This window comes from Aotus nancymaae, unplaced genomic scaffold (assembly GCF_030222135.1).
Source record: "Aotus nancymaae isolate 86718 unplaced genomic scaffold, 86718_ANA_hifiasm-v0.15.2.pri h1tg000040l, whole genome shotgun sequence".
In the NCBI taxonomy this organism is placed as follows: Eukaryota; Metazoa; Chordata; class Mammalia; order Primates; family Aotidae; genus Aotus; species Aotus nancymaae.
The window spans coordinates 116,097,819-116,113,512 of NW_026988454.1; the positions used below are offsets into that span (position 1 = coordinate 116,097,819).

The 15,694-nt window shown below is 42.8% G+C and overlaps 1 protein-coding gene and 1 non-coding gene across 5 annotated transcripts in view; one reads left to right on the top strand and one right to left on the bottom strand.

The window, feature by feature from the left end:
- The window catches only part of CLIC5 (chloride intracellular channel 5), a 181,290-nt gene that overhangs the window by 62,553 nt on the left and 103,043 nt on the right, over nucleotides 1-15,694 (top strand). Inside the window, exon 1 of one of the 4 annotated variants that reach the window (XM_012448788.2) lies at nucleotides 5,609-5,936. The exons of 2 other annotated variants lie outside the window; for them this stretch is intronic. In XM_012448788.2, coding sequence (XP_012304211.1) covers nucleotides 5,874-5,936 — 63 coding nt within the window. In that variant the 5' untranslated portion in view covers nucleotides 5,609-5,873. Of the gene's footprint in view, nucleotides 1-5,608; nucleotides 5,937-14,608; nucleotides 14,706-15,694 lie in introns of those variants that run through there. One more of the 4 variants, XM_064361000.1, reaches the window with a different exon arrangement.
- LOC135268539 (U6 spliceosomal RNA) lies at nucleotides 2,694-2,795 on the bottom strand. The gene has a single exon (XR_010336849.1). It is a non-coding gene; the product is annotated as a U6 spliceosomal RNA (small nuclear RNA).

The following is a 15,694-nucleotide window of genomic DNA, read 5'->3' on the forward strand; positions in this document are numbered from 1 at the left end:
TTCTGTATATTTTAATACATACAGAGATGTATGTAACTACCACCACAAACAGGATGCAAAGCAGTTCTATCAGCTGAAAGCTGCCCCTTTATAATCAAACCCTCCTCTATCCCAGTGCCTGGCAGCCACTGATCTTCCCTTCATCCCTATAATTTTTTTTATTTTCCAGAATGGCATGTAAATAAACCATACAGTAAGTAATCTTTTGAGACTGTTTTTCTTTTTCACTTAGTATAGGGCATTTGAAATTCATCTGTGTTTTGCACCAATTAATAGTTTATTCCTTTTTGTCGCTAAGTGATATACCATTGCATAAATGTTATCATGGTTTACTTATTCCTTTACCCATTGAGGAACATTGGGGGATGTTTCCAGTTTGAGGAAATTATGAATAATACTTTTGTAAACATTTATGTACCAAGGTTTTATGTAAACATAAGTTTTCATTTCTCTTAGATAATATCCAGAAGATGGTAAGTGGGCCATATAGTAAGTGTACATTTGACTTTATATGAAAATGCCAAACTGTTGTCCAGAATGACTGTACAGGTTTGCATTCCTACCATCAATGGATGAGAGTCCCAGTTGTTCTGCATTCTTGCTCACACATGGAGTTGTCATGAATGCATCTTTTAACCATTCTAATAAGGTGTATTGTGGTATCTCTTAATCTGCATTGCTCTACTGAAGGATGTTGAGTATATTTTCATGTGCTTGCCATTGGTAAGTCTTCTAGGGTAAAGTATCTGCTTAGATATTTTGCCTATCTTTTTTTGGCTGGTTATTTTGTTTTCTTATTTTTTGAGTTTTAAAAATTCCTTACAAATCCTGGATACAAGTCCTTTGCTTCCTCCTCATCTCATTACTGGAAGAGATTGTATCAAATTGTTGTTCTTTCTAAAATGTTTGATAGGATTCATTAATGAAGGTATCTGGGCCTGTAGATTTTTTTTTTTTTTTTTTTTTGGAGGGCTTTTAACTATGAATTTAATATGTTTAATAAATATAGGACTATTCAGGTTATCTACTTCTCATTGAGTCAATTTTGTTAGTCTGTGTCTTTTATCCATTTTATCTAAGTAGTCTAATTTATGTGCAGAGAGTTGTTTGTAGAACTCCCTTTTTGTATCAGTGAAGTTCACAGTTGATATCCCATCTTTCATATCTAATATTAATAATTTATCTTCTCTGTCTAGTTTTTTGGTAAATCTAGTGAGAAATTTATCAACTTTACTGATCTTTTATAAAAACCAGCCTCTAGCATTAATTTTCTCTATTTTTTTCATCAACTTCATTAATTTCTGTTTTTACATTTATTATTTTGTTATTGTTGCTTGCTTTGGTTTTAAATGGCTATTCTTTTTTCTAGTTTCATAAAGTGGAAGCTTAGGTAATTGATTTGAGAACTTTATTATTTCCTAAAAAAAACTGTCATGTATAAATTTTCTACTAAGCACTGCTTTAGCTACATCTCACAAATTTTGATATGCTGTATGTTCATTTGAATTCAATTCAAAATATTTTCTAATAATCCTTGAGACTTCCTTATCAATGAATTTCTTAAAGTGTGTTGCTTAATTTACAAATAACTGGAAGTTTTTTTGATATCTTTCTGGATATTAATCTAATTCATTCCATTATGGTTAGAGAACATATGTTGTATAATTTCATTATCTTAAATGTAATGAAGTTTGTTCTGTGACCCAGAATGCGGTCTATTTTGGTAAATGTTCCATGTATACATGAAAACAGTATATATTCTGTTGTTGTTTGGGTGGCATATTCCATAAATGTTCATAAGGTCAAGGTTATTGATAGTGTTGTTTAGGTCTCTTACATTATTACGGATTTGGGGGTCTACCTGTGCTATAAATTACTAGGAGAAGAATTGAAGTCTCTAACTACAATTCTTTATTTCTCTTTCTCCTTTCAGTTCCATCGGCTTTTGTTTTATCAATATTGAAGCTCTGTTATTAAGTATATATGCATTTAAGGTTGTTATATCTTCTTGGTGAGCTCTTTTATTATTATGTACTATCTCTCTTTATTCCTGACAATTTCCTTTTTCTGAAGTCTATTTTGTCTGATAGACTTACATTAATGTATGTTTATATATTATATTAATAATTATATTAATTTAGACACTAGCTTTCTTTTGATTAGTGTTTGCATGGCAGGGGCTTTCCCATCCTTTTACTTTTAATTTATCAATATCATTATGTTTGAAGTGAATTCTGTAACAGCATATAGTTGGGTCTTCTTGTTGCTTTTTTATCCAATCCAACAATCTTCAGCTTTTAATTGATGTGTTTAGACCATTTATATTTAACTTAAGTATTAATATGGTTGTATTTAGGTGTACCATTTTATTAACAGTTTTCTATTTTCTTCCTCTTTTCTACATTTTAGATTATTTGACTATTTCTTGTCATCCCATTTTAGCTTATCTGTTGACTTTTTTAGGATACTTTCGTTTTATAACTCATATAGCTGTTTCTCTAGGGATTATAATACACATACCTAGGTTTTCTCAGGCTACTTAGACTTTACTATTTCAAGTGAAATATATAAACCTTACAACTATATAAATTCCTTGCCCTTTACCCTTTCTGTTGCAGTGGTCATATTATTGAACATAAATTTATAAAAAATGCTATCAGATATGTTACAGTTTTCACTTTCAACAGTCATACAAAAATATGAAAGTTACACCGGGCCATGTCATCCTTTCATTGGGGCCATGCCAATCTTCTCTGTATGGTTTCTATTTTAGAATATGCACTGTCAAAGTGAGCACTAAAAAGGGTTTTAAGGTACTTTCTTGGTAAAAATTTATTCAAAACTTGCACCGCATTTGTGAAACTAAGGGCTGAAGTTAGACATATAGTGCTTTTCTCTGGACAAAGCTAGAATTGACTCTAACCAATTATGCTTTAACATTAAAGGGTACAAAATAATATTCTTTTATCTTTAAGGCATAATATGGAATTGAAAATGGAAAATATGCACAAAAACAGTTTATGATCAAAGAAGAATTTTTTTGCAGTGTGAAGGTTTATAATATCAAAACTATAAGTTATCTGCAGGGATGTCTAAATAGGAGATATTTCCTATAAATTGTTATTGCAAGGGATCTGTCCAATTTTCCAATAGCCATAGACATTTGGAGAAGATAAAATGAAAGTTAACCCTGATAGGTTTGGGATTAAGGAAAGGGAGGTCATACCACACATTGGTTAGATCATAGCCAAGGAAGTGATCTAAAATATGTGTGACACATTTTTCATTAAAATGCAAAACAAAAAACCAATGCTTTAGGTCTTCTGTTTGCTATATATGCTCAAAGGCATTTTATACATATAATTTTATTTGCTACTGTCACATTGCCATTAAGAATATTGCCCATACTTCAATGCAGGGATGTTTTGAATCTGTGCATCATGCAGTGAAGGCACCAGTCTCCCTCTGTAACCTTGGTCCTTCCCTAAAGTAAGTAGTCATTGGCTTGGAATGTACAGCTGTGAAGGTGACTGTTTCTCTAAAGGTTTTGGTGATGTAAGCCTGAAACGAAGCATGAGGAAAGCAATTAAACCTCACCTTGATTAAGCTACAATGTGCCAAGAGGGTTACAGGTTGGACTTGGTGACTGCTTTCTTCAGGGAGGAGGCTTTTGCACTGGGAGTCCGTAGGGAAACAGCCTGCCGTAAAGGGTAGTGAGGACACCTTTCCCTCTTCTTTGCCTATCAGATGCCTGACCTTTCAGGAAGGTTCAGCTGAAGTGCCTTTTGCTCCATGAAGCCTTATCCTCTCCCTACCCCAACCATGGTAAATAGTATCTCTACATGACAGCTTGTCTAGCTCCTTCATCTTCCCAATTCATGTGGCAGCCTTAGTTTTCCTTTCATGTAACTATTATTCTGAAAGGCATTTTGATCTCTGTTAAGACCGTTAAAACTATGTCTTTGTTTTCTCAAAGTGATTTCCATAGTGTGCACTAAGAGAAGCAGTTTGTAGATCAGTTGAGAGCACAGGCTCAAGTCTGTCTGGTTTTAAATCCTGACTTCACCATTTTCTAGCCAGATAACTAGGGGTAAGTTACTTAAATACTTCATGTCTCAGTTTCCTCATTGTAAAATTGGGATCATTATACTATTTGTAAATATTATACAAGTTCAGACATGCAAATTGCTCAACACTTTTGCTTAGCACATAATAAGTATTATTACTAATTTTTTTGAATTAAGGAATGCATTTTTTTATAAAGCTATGAAACAAATATATGTTTTAAGTAAGGCAAGACAGAGCACAAATAGGATTAACTAAAGAGAAGCCAAAGAAGACAACAAGAATTTGACCAGATTTTGGTGCATAAGATTTAGTAACTATTTTTTAAGGAAATGAAGAGTGGGAACGTCTGTTGGTATAACCACTTTAGAAAACCTATGGCAGTATTTACATAAGGAGAGCATTCTCATACACTACAACTGAGCAAGTCCACTCCTAAGCATACATCCAAGAGAAAAGTGTCTGTGAATCCAACCAAAAGATGTTTGACAGAATGTTCATGGCAGAGTAGTCATGATCTTCAACTGCACAAATGTCCATCGACAGAATAAATGTGTCAATGAAAATGGATGATACGCAACTACACAAAGCACAATGGATGAATCTCAAAAATATAGTAATGAGTGAAAGAAGCCAGACACCAACATTCCAGGCAAAATGATCCTGTGCTGTTACAAGCCAGAATAATGGTTACCCTGGGACAGGGGAGAAGGGACAAAAGATGTAGAGAGGAGGAAGCAGGAGGAGCTTCTAGGGACGTCACTTAACATTTTATTCTTCATCTGGCGCTTGTTACATGGGTGGATTCAATTGTGAAAATTCACTGAGGCATACACCTACGATATGTGCATCTTTTCTGTGCTTGCATCCTACTTCACTAAAACGACCAGAAAAGAACAGGAATGAAGTAAGATCAGAAAATAAAAGAAGAAATAGAAAAATGAAAGAAAGGGGAAGAAAAAGAAATCCAGAAGGCTGAAAGGCACGGATCCTTCGGATCCTTCGCTGGGCGGCACCTGAGCAGGTTGACTCACCCCTCTGCCCCGGGCGCCAGCCACCCCTGCCCTGTCCCTCCCCCACGCCCTACTCTCCGTTTGCTCAACCTAAGGATGGCAAATGCCCCTTTCTTTTGGGGGGAGGGGTCCTTCCCTTCCCTCCTCCTGGTTCTGAGCATCGCTAAGATACACGAAGGGCTTTCCAAGTGGGTAACGCTGGTAGTGGAGTAACTCGGAGGAGCTGATGCTTTATTAAAGAAACAGAAGACTTGAGAGCCATCTCCTCTCTTCCTTCCCCTTCCCTTTTCACCTTCCTCTGCCCCTTCCCCTTCTCCTCGACTCTGTCTCCCTCCCCCTCATTATCCTCCCCCAGGACATCCTCTGGGCTTTTGTCCCCGCCTCCTGCCCTGTGGGGTCTCAGGGCGGGGGCGTGGCCCGGCCCAGGCCCGAGTTCCCGGGGTGTCCCCGCCGCGTCCGCCCGGCTGACCCCGCCCCGCAGCCACCGGCTATTTTGGGCGCATTGGCGGAGGCAGGATCGCTGACAGTCCCGGATCCTGTGACACCTCCGGGCAGCCCGGCACTTGTTGCTCCCAGGACCTGTTGTCATCCCCTTCACCGGACTTTTCCCGTGGCCCCCTGCCCCCTCCCGAGACCCCGCTGCCCGTGCTGGAGAAATCGATGGTTTTGTGAAAAATTAAACACCGTCCTGAAGAGGGGCCCCGCTGGGCAGCGGCAGGAGCACAGAGTGCTGGCCCGGGAGCTGCAAAGGTGGCGCCTCCCCTGCCAGGGACGGTGGCCCCGGGCGCCAACGGCATGACAGACTCGGCGACAGCTAACGGGGACGACAGGGACCCCGAGATCGAGCTCTTCGTGAAGGTAGGTCGGGGTCCGGGCGCCCGCTGCACCTGCCGCGCCTCCCGCCGGGCTTACGCACCAGGACGCGGGTTGCGCTGGACTCCGGACCCTCCCGGGCGGGCTGCGCGAAACCCTGCGCTCCCCCGTGGCCTTTCCGCAGGCCCGCGCCCTGCTGCGGGGCTCCTGGATGGAATGGAGGGAGGCAGGTTCCCATAGGTGGCTGTCCGCGCGGAGAGTTGGCCCGCAGCTTGTCAGCCCCCGCCCCCGCCCCCGCTGTCACCTTTGCGAGTCCGAGTCCAGAGCCCTGCCCGGGCAGGCGCGATTCGGGCTGGTCCTGAATGACGCCTCCAGGTGTAGGGATGCGGCAGAAACCTGGACCCGCGAGCCTTTCCTCTAAAACGAGAGGAGGGGCAGGGATGAGAGAGAGAAAGAAACATTATTGACACAATGATCTTTGGCACAGCGAAAGTGAGACTTCTTAAAATTCCCTCTTTTTGCTCAGAGCTCGTAAGATAAAAGCCAAGGAGACAAAAGTGTTTTCTTGCTTGGTGCTTGCAGAGCAGAAAACAAGCACTCCATTCCCGACGTTATTATTTTTTGTTATAATCATGATTTTTCAAGTTAGTATCAAGGAAACGCTAGGCGTTTGGTAATAGGGAGAGCCTCCCATTCAGCCTGATGCAGACAGGGATGAAGCAGCACAGTGCAAATTTAAATGAAGTCGCCTTGCCCTTCCTAATGTCAAAACTGCTCTACTTCATTTGCAACCTGTAGGAGGAAGGCTGGAGGCGAGGCCGCGGCGGCGTTTCCCGCTGCGCGGGTGTAAGAAGAAAAAAACATTTGATCAGCCCTCGGTGCCAAGGCTACAGAAGTAGGGAAACCTGAGGCTGCAGGAGAATAGCCTCCAGGGCTGAGCAGAAAGAGTCGCCAGGACGTGGGGGAGGGGAAGTCAGGGACTGCCTGAGCTCCAAGACCTTTCACAAAGGGGGAAAAACTCTCCCAGTGCAAAGTTTCCCCAGAAATATGCAGATCACTGAGAAGGGAAGAATCACTGGTGCCTGTCAGGGGCCTCCTGGCAGAATTTAAAAGGCAAAAATATTCCCTGGAATGGGGAAGATGTTATTTTGCCCAAAAGATCCTTCTCTACAAGCTAATTAAATAGATGTTTGCAAAAAGTATGAGATCTGCATAAACCTTGATAATAATCCATGGTCTCTGGTACTTTCTGACTCCTAAAATACATAAAAATGAACTGTGACTTACTTTACACTTGGTAGGTGATCTGCCTCTGTTGTCTCAGCCTACCACAAAGGTTAAATTTCTTCTGCTGAATTTTGCATTCTTTGTGTCTATTTTTCAAACTTACACCTGACACTTAGTGACACTTGCTTCCTTCAGCCTGTTCTCTCCCCACTGTGGCCCCTGTGCATTCCTTTGGTTTGCCCCAGGCAGGATGTCCAGGTCCTTTGGCAGACCCAGGTAATAAAAAAGGTCATGTCTGTGTGATGCTGGGCAAAGTTGGACCATAGGGCAGCAAAAGGGTGTTCTGAACCCCGACATCCAGGCTTGGGGCCTAAGGAGTGAATAGGGAGAGTTTTAACAAAGCGAGGAGTCTTGCTGCTCTCCTTGAAGAAAGCGATTCTAGGACTTACTCAGATTCCCTGAGAGTAGGCAGTTTCAAGGTGTCAAGTTCCTGAAAGATATTTGAAACACAAATTGGTTCTTTAGAGCCAAAGCAGCCCTTTGCCCCACTCTTAGGTGTGGAGACGATTCTACCTACACCCTTGGAATTTTCCTGTTGGCAGTGTTGAAGAGTCTCTCCATTTATATATAAATCTTACTGCACAATTCACAGTGTTCCCTAAAGAATTCTAAAATGACTGTGTTGTCATTTGTTTTTTTCCCTAAAGGAAATGAATCCATGAGAGCCAGGCAGGCCTTCATGGCTAGCTCAAAAACCAGATTGATGGGGAGATCAAAACATCAGGTATGGAAGTTGTTTTGACCCCTCCCTCAACCCCATTTTTTGAGCTTCAGGTTAGCAGTTCTCATTTACAAGTAAATGGGACAAGTAAAGGCTAGAAATATTGTGAAATAAAGATGCTGCCCAGGCCTTACTTGAACTGTGTCATTTGAGGGAAGCAATGTCCTTGTTGACAGAACCACACTTTTCCAAAGTTTGGAGTTTCTCTAAGGTACAGGATCCCCCAAAGGCCTTCTTGTTGTTGGTGTTAGGTAACTGCAGTGCTTTCTGCAGGGCAGGACTGTTTGGTTTCTATGAAGACTTCCAAGCAGGGTGGGTCCCACCCAGTTATAGTCATGACTTGGTTATTTTCAACACCCCTTAGAAGGACCTCCCAATCTCTTGTTTCCACTGGGGGTACCACTCTAAATCACAGTCACACAGTGAGTTTCACAAGGACATGTAATTGTCTCCCATGTCAATTGATAGTCATTATCTGTTACTACTACTGCTGATAATGACAATGATAAGAAGAGATTGCAGCATATTAGGACATAATAAGCATGTTCAAATACCTTATCTCATTTGATCCTCACAACTTTATAAGGCTTGATTCACTCGTGTGAAAGATAAAGAAAACAAACTAAAGTCACAGGGACCTCGTGAGACTCCCTGTCAGAGCACTTGATGAGCTGCAGTTAGCTCTTCTTGTAACAGCCTAGGGAACTAAGAATGATGATTTCTCCTGTTTTATGGTTGAACAATACATGTGCTCACAGAGGGTATGTGAAATGCCCAAAGGTAGACAGCGGATAGGATTCAGATCCAGTCCTCAAATCTAGAAGTTTAGACTCTGAATTTCTTGCTCTTTTCCAAACACCTATGTGTCAGGCCTGGTACCTTATTTTGCAAAGTTAGGCTTTCAAGTGCCATCATGATGACAATATTTATAAGTTATTAATCCATTCTAATGTGTTCATAGAATGCTTCCAAGGAGACTAACCCATTTCTGTTAAGTACTCTAAGACTTTCAGGGAACATTCTAACGGTGACTTTTAAGAGATTATTTCCCCACATTTTTAGTTTCTATTAATAAGAAAGGTTAGATCACATCAACTCTGATTCGAATGTCCCATAATACCTGTGGATGGGGCAGTGATTTGGAGACACAGTACCTGAGTTCAAGTCTTGCCTCTACCTCTAATTAGCTAAATGGCCCTGAACAAATTATTTAACTTTCAGGAGCCTCACTGGCCCCCTCTTAAAACAAGAGCATGGTTATAAATAAGGAGGCCATATAATTTATTGTTCAAACCTAGACACTTCTGAGAGCGAAAGGAGATGTTACTAATAATTAGGCTGGAACCACAGGTATAAGCTGGGATAGTTTGGGAGCAAATCAGAATGTGTGGTCACTCTGGTTATGAAAATGCTGTCATCATAGATTTGCTGTGAGGATTCCATGGGAGCATATAGGTGAAAACACTTTGTAAGTTGAAAATTGCTGTAAACACATTGACTTGAATAGTGTTATGAGTCCCACGGCAGATAGAACCTTTCTGGATCTGCACGTCCCTGATTTGCCTTGGGGAACAAAGGCCTGGCTCCTTCCTCACTTGCAGAGGTATTTTGAGAGTAAATGAGATCATATGTAGCTTGGACTTTGATCATAAGGGGAGGACAACAGGCTAGAGATAATGGCAGTGAGTGTGGTTTATTGAAAGAAATAGAGCAAGGAAGTAAAAGTAAAACAGAAAGCAATTTGAAAAGACAAACACAGGATGTGCTGTGTAGGTTAGATCAAGGCATTCCACCCATTTGCATTGCTTTCTCCACTCCCAGTCTCACCCCTGGACCCCAGAAATAGGAAGCTAACCAAGTGACTATGATAAAAACTCACCATAAATGTCTTTTGAACCAGGAACTGAGGTTTCAACAGAAACCAGTGGTTCTAAGCCTTCACTACCTATTCAAACCATTAAGAGAGATTTTAAAACGTCTGATGGCAGTTTTCTCCCCAAGACAATTACATCAGTGTCTCTGTGGGGGAGACCCTGAAACAGTATTTTCATATCCACTCCCAGTGACTCCAGTGTGCAGCCTTGGTGGACAGCCACTAAGTCATAATCAGAGGCAGGTCCACTAGCAGGCAGCTTCTGACACAACTGACATAGGTGGCCTTGCTAACACCGATTAAATGTCCAGAACTTCTAACAGCCTCAGGGCATCACGGTCAGGAGTGCTGTTGATAGAAAGCTTATGTCCAATCGGTGCCCAGTTAACTGATGCTGACGAACTATTAAGCCCTATCCACGGGACTCCAGAACAATCCGTGTATAGGGTTGATCTAGTCAAATAATCATCAATTCAGCGTAGGGGAAGTAAAACAGAGTCCTGCTAATTGTCTGACAGAAACGACTAGTCATTTCATTTATTGAGTGGCCCAAAAGGTTCTGGATGGTGCAGGGTGCAGTACAAGTTGTGGTGACCTGTGGTATGGTCATCTGACTTCCAGAACAGATAGGATCAGATCTTGTGGTGTCACCTCTATGGCCCTGAGCTGCTATGATTGCCTGGTCACCTTGGGCAGCTTGCCTAAGCATGAGCTCACTAGATTTTTAAAGTTCCCTTCATCATATTAAGCTACTGTGTTTTTCTTTCCCATTATCTCCTGGTTTTGATCTGTAGTCAATAACGCAATACACAAATTCACCTGCCCTGCTGTGGCAGTGAGTGCTGCTTCTCCTGGCAACACATCCCCGGAGTGCTAGCGTCAAGGGTTATATGATGCAGATCTGAAGTGCCATGGCAGGGTGGTGGGTGTGAGGACTGGGTCTGCAGAAGCTGACATCCACTGCCAGTGGAATCAGCTCCTGCCTTCCTGATGACTTGTGTTGTTTTTTTGGGTGTTTATTGGTCCCCTCCATGCAAGACAAAGAGTCTGTCAATTTAGACAGTCAGTTAGGTCAAAAACTTCTCATTCTTGGTTCGCTTTGAGTTGTCAGCTGCTGGGCCCATGTTAGTGGTGGCAAGAGATGTGGTGGAAGAGTGAGATTTTGGTCTCATGCTGTGGTTCGCCAGTGTGTTGGCCAGGACGGGCTGCTTGACCTCTGTGGATCACAGATTTTTTTTTAAACCAGTGCAATGCTAATAGTGGCAGCACATCTTTCATGGAGTTGGTGTGAGCATTTTGAGCTGAGTGTGGATCTGGGCTATTAGTAAGACTTTCTCTGTAGGCTCCATGTAGCACAATAAGTGAAAGTAAAGCCCTTGGGCCTCCCTCCCTTGATGTGTACAAGAAGTCAGAGTCTCAGTCCTATGTGCTGAATTTCACATCTCAGAACCAAGATACTTCGTGAAAGAAAATAGAAGTTTCCAAAACAGAATGTCATTCAGGTAACTGGAAGAGAAATGTTGATTGTTGGAGCTGACCCCTGAGAACACAAGCAGCGTGTCTCACTGCTGCAGACCAATGGCAGCTGAAGCGCCATGCAACCACCACTGGATCTGACTGCCTCCAACTGGACTGCTGCTCCACATGGTGGAGCCCACTAGAGCCCATGTCTGGAGTAATATGGTTGGCCTGATCGCGGGGTGACTGCAGATCCCTGACCCATCACTGGAGTCTTCAAACTCAAGGGAAATTGATTACTCCTGTCAGTTGCTCCCTCATCCAAGAAAGCTCCTACCTAACTGCTTCCCCAAGGATCTTGCTAGCCGGGCCAGGATATAGAATCCTCTTTGTTTTCGAGAGGATCCCTGGTTCTCTTTGCAGATTTTCCTACCCCCTCCTCAACAACCTTCCAGCTATGCATAGCCATAGGTGCTCTCATTGAAAATATGCACACGTATTATCAGGATTATGGAGAAAACATAGTAGGCTCTCACTCTCTGATAACTATTTAAAAACTATTACCCAGAAGACATACTCTGTTGTATCTGTTGTCAACACTGGAGGAACTAGAGATAGTAAAGAAGCAAAGTGGTTAAGCATGAGTTTCCTAAGATGCAGGTCTCTAAAGGGCTTTCTTTACCCAGGGTGTCTTAGATCTAACATGGCTTATGTTCTGAGGGGTCAATTCCAACAGTCAGGGACATTTCTCTTTTACTTCGCTACAAGACAACCTGCTTTGGAAACTTGTCTTTTCTTTCAAGAAGTATCTTTGTTCTGAGATGTGAAACTCTTTAAGGATAAATAAGATAGGCTACTGTCTAAACTGAAATGAATTCTTCCCTGTAGAAAGAAATGGAGTTGTTAACTTCTAGAAGTACTCTCTAGTTCTGCTGGTGTGGGAAGAGTCTTTCAATCCCCTTTGTCATAGCATTGGAGGTAAACCATGGGTAGGCTGGTGGTTCTCAACCTTAGGGCATGAAAGAGTCACCACACTTGCCTTTTTCACTTGTATCTGCCCAGACCCTATCTACAGAGATTCAGATTTAGGAGGGTGGGGTGAGGCCCAGGCACTGGTAAGCTTAAAAAGCTACCCACTGGTGACTCTGAGGCTCATTAAAGACTAAGAACCGCTGGTGCAAACCATGGGTAGATAGGGCTGAACTACTCAGTGAGACATCAAAAGGACAAAATATGGTCCAGTCCTCACTTGAAACAAGCATTTCACAAGATGGAGGAGGCTGAGACAATATGCTGGTTCGCATGACTCACTCCAGATTGACCTCAAATAAATCAGAAAAGGGAGGAAAGAATGCTTCTGGCCTTTCTTTTGTAATTTTCTTTTCTTCCTTGTATGTTTTTTATTAGATAGGAGTGACACATAATTTTAAATGGCAATGCATGGAGATAGTAAAATAAAGAATGTAGGAAGTTAGGGGATAAAAGATAATTAGTAGATGAAAATGCTTTTGTTTCAGGGGCAAGTTCCAAAGACACTGCTGGTCTCTAGATTTTAGGCTGTGACTATAAAATGCCACAGAGAGCAAATGTGCAAATGCACAAAAGGCAGGTGAGACGGCCCCTCCCCTACACCCTTGGTGTTGACAGGGCCCATGCACACTGGCAGCTTTAGGAAGCTGAAGTAGTCATTCACAGGACAGAAGCTCTGGGCTGGATCAAGAAACCTCTTCTGTTGCCATGACAACCTCCCAAATTGGATGTTTAAGGGAGTAACTGGGACATGGTGTTTACGTCCTCTCTCTTCTAGATAATGGGTTCCCTGTTGGACTCTACCCCCTGCATATCCTTCCCTCCTTCACCTTTGGTGTTATTTCTCATAGTACACTTGTTTCTTTCCCCCATACCATAGAATGAATAATGGTAAACAAAAGTAGAAAATAAACCATCACCCTAAGGTCCATAGAGGTTGATATAGGATGTGGGGTAACCGACACTAAACTTCTACACACCACAGCCTGTGGGTAGCCCAAGACATGCTGCAAAGGCCTCCTACGCCGAAACACCCCTCCTCAGATGCAGGGTCAGGTGCACCATGTTCAGATAATTAAGCACTCTCCTCTTTTAAACTACAATTGCTCTACAGGCAGGTAGGGGCACAGCAAATGTACCAGTCCCCACTTGAAACAAGTTAACAATTTAAAAAGTCCACTTTATAAATAAAAGTTCAGATATCCCAGCTTGCCATCAGGAATGCTTCATGATCCCATCTGTTACTGTCTGAATGTTTGTGTGTCCCCAGAATTTCTATGTTAAAATTTTATTTCTAAGACGATGACATTAGCAGGTGGGGGCTTTGGGAGGTGAATGGATCAGAGGGCAGAGCCCTCGAAAATGGGATTAGTGTCCTCACAAGGGGCTGAAGAGAACAGAGTTCTCCTCCACCAAGTGAGGACCCAGTGAGGAGGTGCCAGCTATGAACCAAGTAGTGGCCCTCACCAGACACCGAATCTGCTGGTGCACTGATAGACTTCCCAGCCTCCAAAACTGTAGGAAATAAATTTGTTGTTTATAAGCTACTTAGTTCATGGTATTTTGTCATAGCAGCTCAAACCGATTAGAACAGAGTCCTAACTTATATTCTTATCTGCCTTCCCAACATTCCTTCACACCCTCTTCACCACAGCCAAGCAGAGCTCTGAGTTTTCTGGGACACATCCTGACTTGTCTTGCTTCTGAGCCATTGTTCACATAACTTCCTTTGCCTAGGACATTGCATTTATTTCCTAACTTACCGAGATCAGCTGGGCCACGGGGACCCCCACCCAGGCGGTGCTGAAGGCATTAAGAAGCAGACACCCAGAGAGAACAGCAAAGCGGGACTATCTGGGGGCCAACAGCCTTCCAAGCTGAGAGCCTTCCAGGCTGAGGGCAGATTCTGACCCACGTATTTATTCTCTCTGAACAGTTGCTTATTAACAAACAGGTGTTCTGTGTTTTCTCATAGAACCAAGATAAACTAGGTAGGCACCTGGTGCCTGCTTACCACTGATCAAGGACAAACCTGAGAGTATTCTCCATGAGGGAGCCATGGGGGTAGGATCACATATCCCGTGCTTAAAGAATTGTTTTAACCAGTGTATGATATACCTATACTGTTTTGCTACCTTAGAATGTCCCAAGCAGTTTTCCACTTGCGGGGGCCAGCCAGGTTTTCCTTGCCATCATTCTTAGCAAACAATATATTTTATCATACACTCAGCATTTTCAGCACTAACTCTTATTGCTTGATCACCTTGGCTAACTCCTCATATGCTTCATTCCTCCCTGTCAAATGACATCTCTCTCCTTCCTTCCTTCCTAATCTCACTCTGTTGCCAGGCTGGAGTGCAGTGGTGCAATTTGGCTCACTACAACTTCCGCCTCTGGGGTTCAAGTGATTCTCCTGCCTCAGCTTCCTGAGTAGCTGAGACTACAGGTGAGTGCCACCATGCCTAGCTAATTTTTTGTATTTTAGTAGAGATGGGGTTTCATTGTGTTAGCCAGAATGGTCTTGATCACCTGACCTTGTGATCTGCCCACCACAGCCTCCCACAGTGCTGGGATTACAGGCGTGATCCACTGCACTTGTCCGTGGCCTTTGTCACAAATGCCTCAGGTTTTTCTTGTGGAATTGAGGGTTCTGGGCAGGACTTCCCCACAGGCTCTGGGAGAGGCGAGCTGTGTGGAGAAAGTTACGTGGCCTTTCCTCATTCAGGTACTTTGTAAATATAACAGGGATCTGATCTGTGTGGTAGGATTATTATTATGAGGATCAAATAAGACAAGAAACACAGACCCCTTTTGCAAACTACAGTCTTCACTATTCAGATGTCAGGCACTTGGTCAGTATAGGCCAACCGCTGAAACAACAACCTACCAACTTGTTCACACAACAGCTCAGTGCAGTGTTTGGTGAGTGGCCTTCCCCACTTGGACTCCCTCCACCCTGTAGTTCCGCAAGACTGCCAACTCCTCTGCTGGACTCTCTACATTCGGCCAGCACAGGGAAGATTGAAGTTGGAGGACAGCATGGCAGGTTTGCATGGTCGAATAACTTCCACCCACTTTCCATAGTCCAGAGTCCAATCCTGTGACTGTTCCTCTGTGCAAGGGAAGCTGGGAAATGTCATCTAACTGTTCCCAAGAGAAAGAGGAAGCAGGCTTGGAGCCAATCTCTATGATAGAAACTAAGTTAATGTATTCTTGTTTCCTACTACACACTAGCATCCCACCTGCAGCCTCTCTCACCTCCTGTCAATCATGCTTAATGCTGTCCACTTAATCTTCCTAAAGAATCTTCCTCTTTATCACATCTATTCCCCATCTGCTAGATCAACTTCAACTGCTTCCACCTGATATTGAAGCTACTCCTGCATTCCTTTTCCCAGCGTGATTTCCCATGTTCTGCTAAAATGGTTCCTTGTG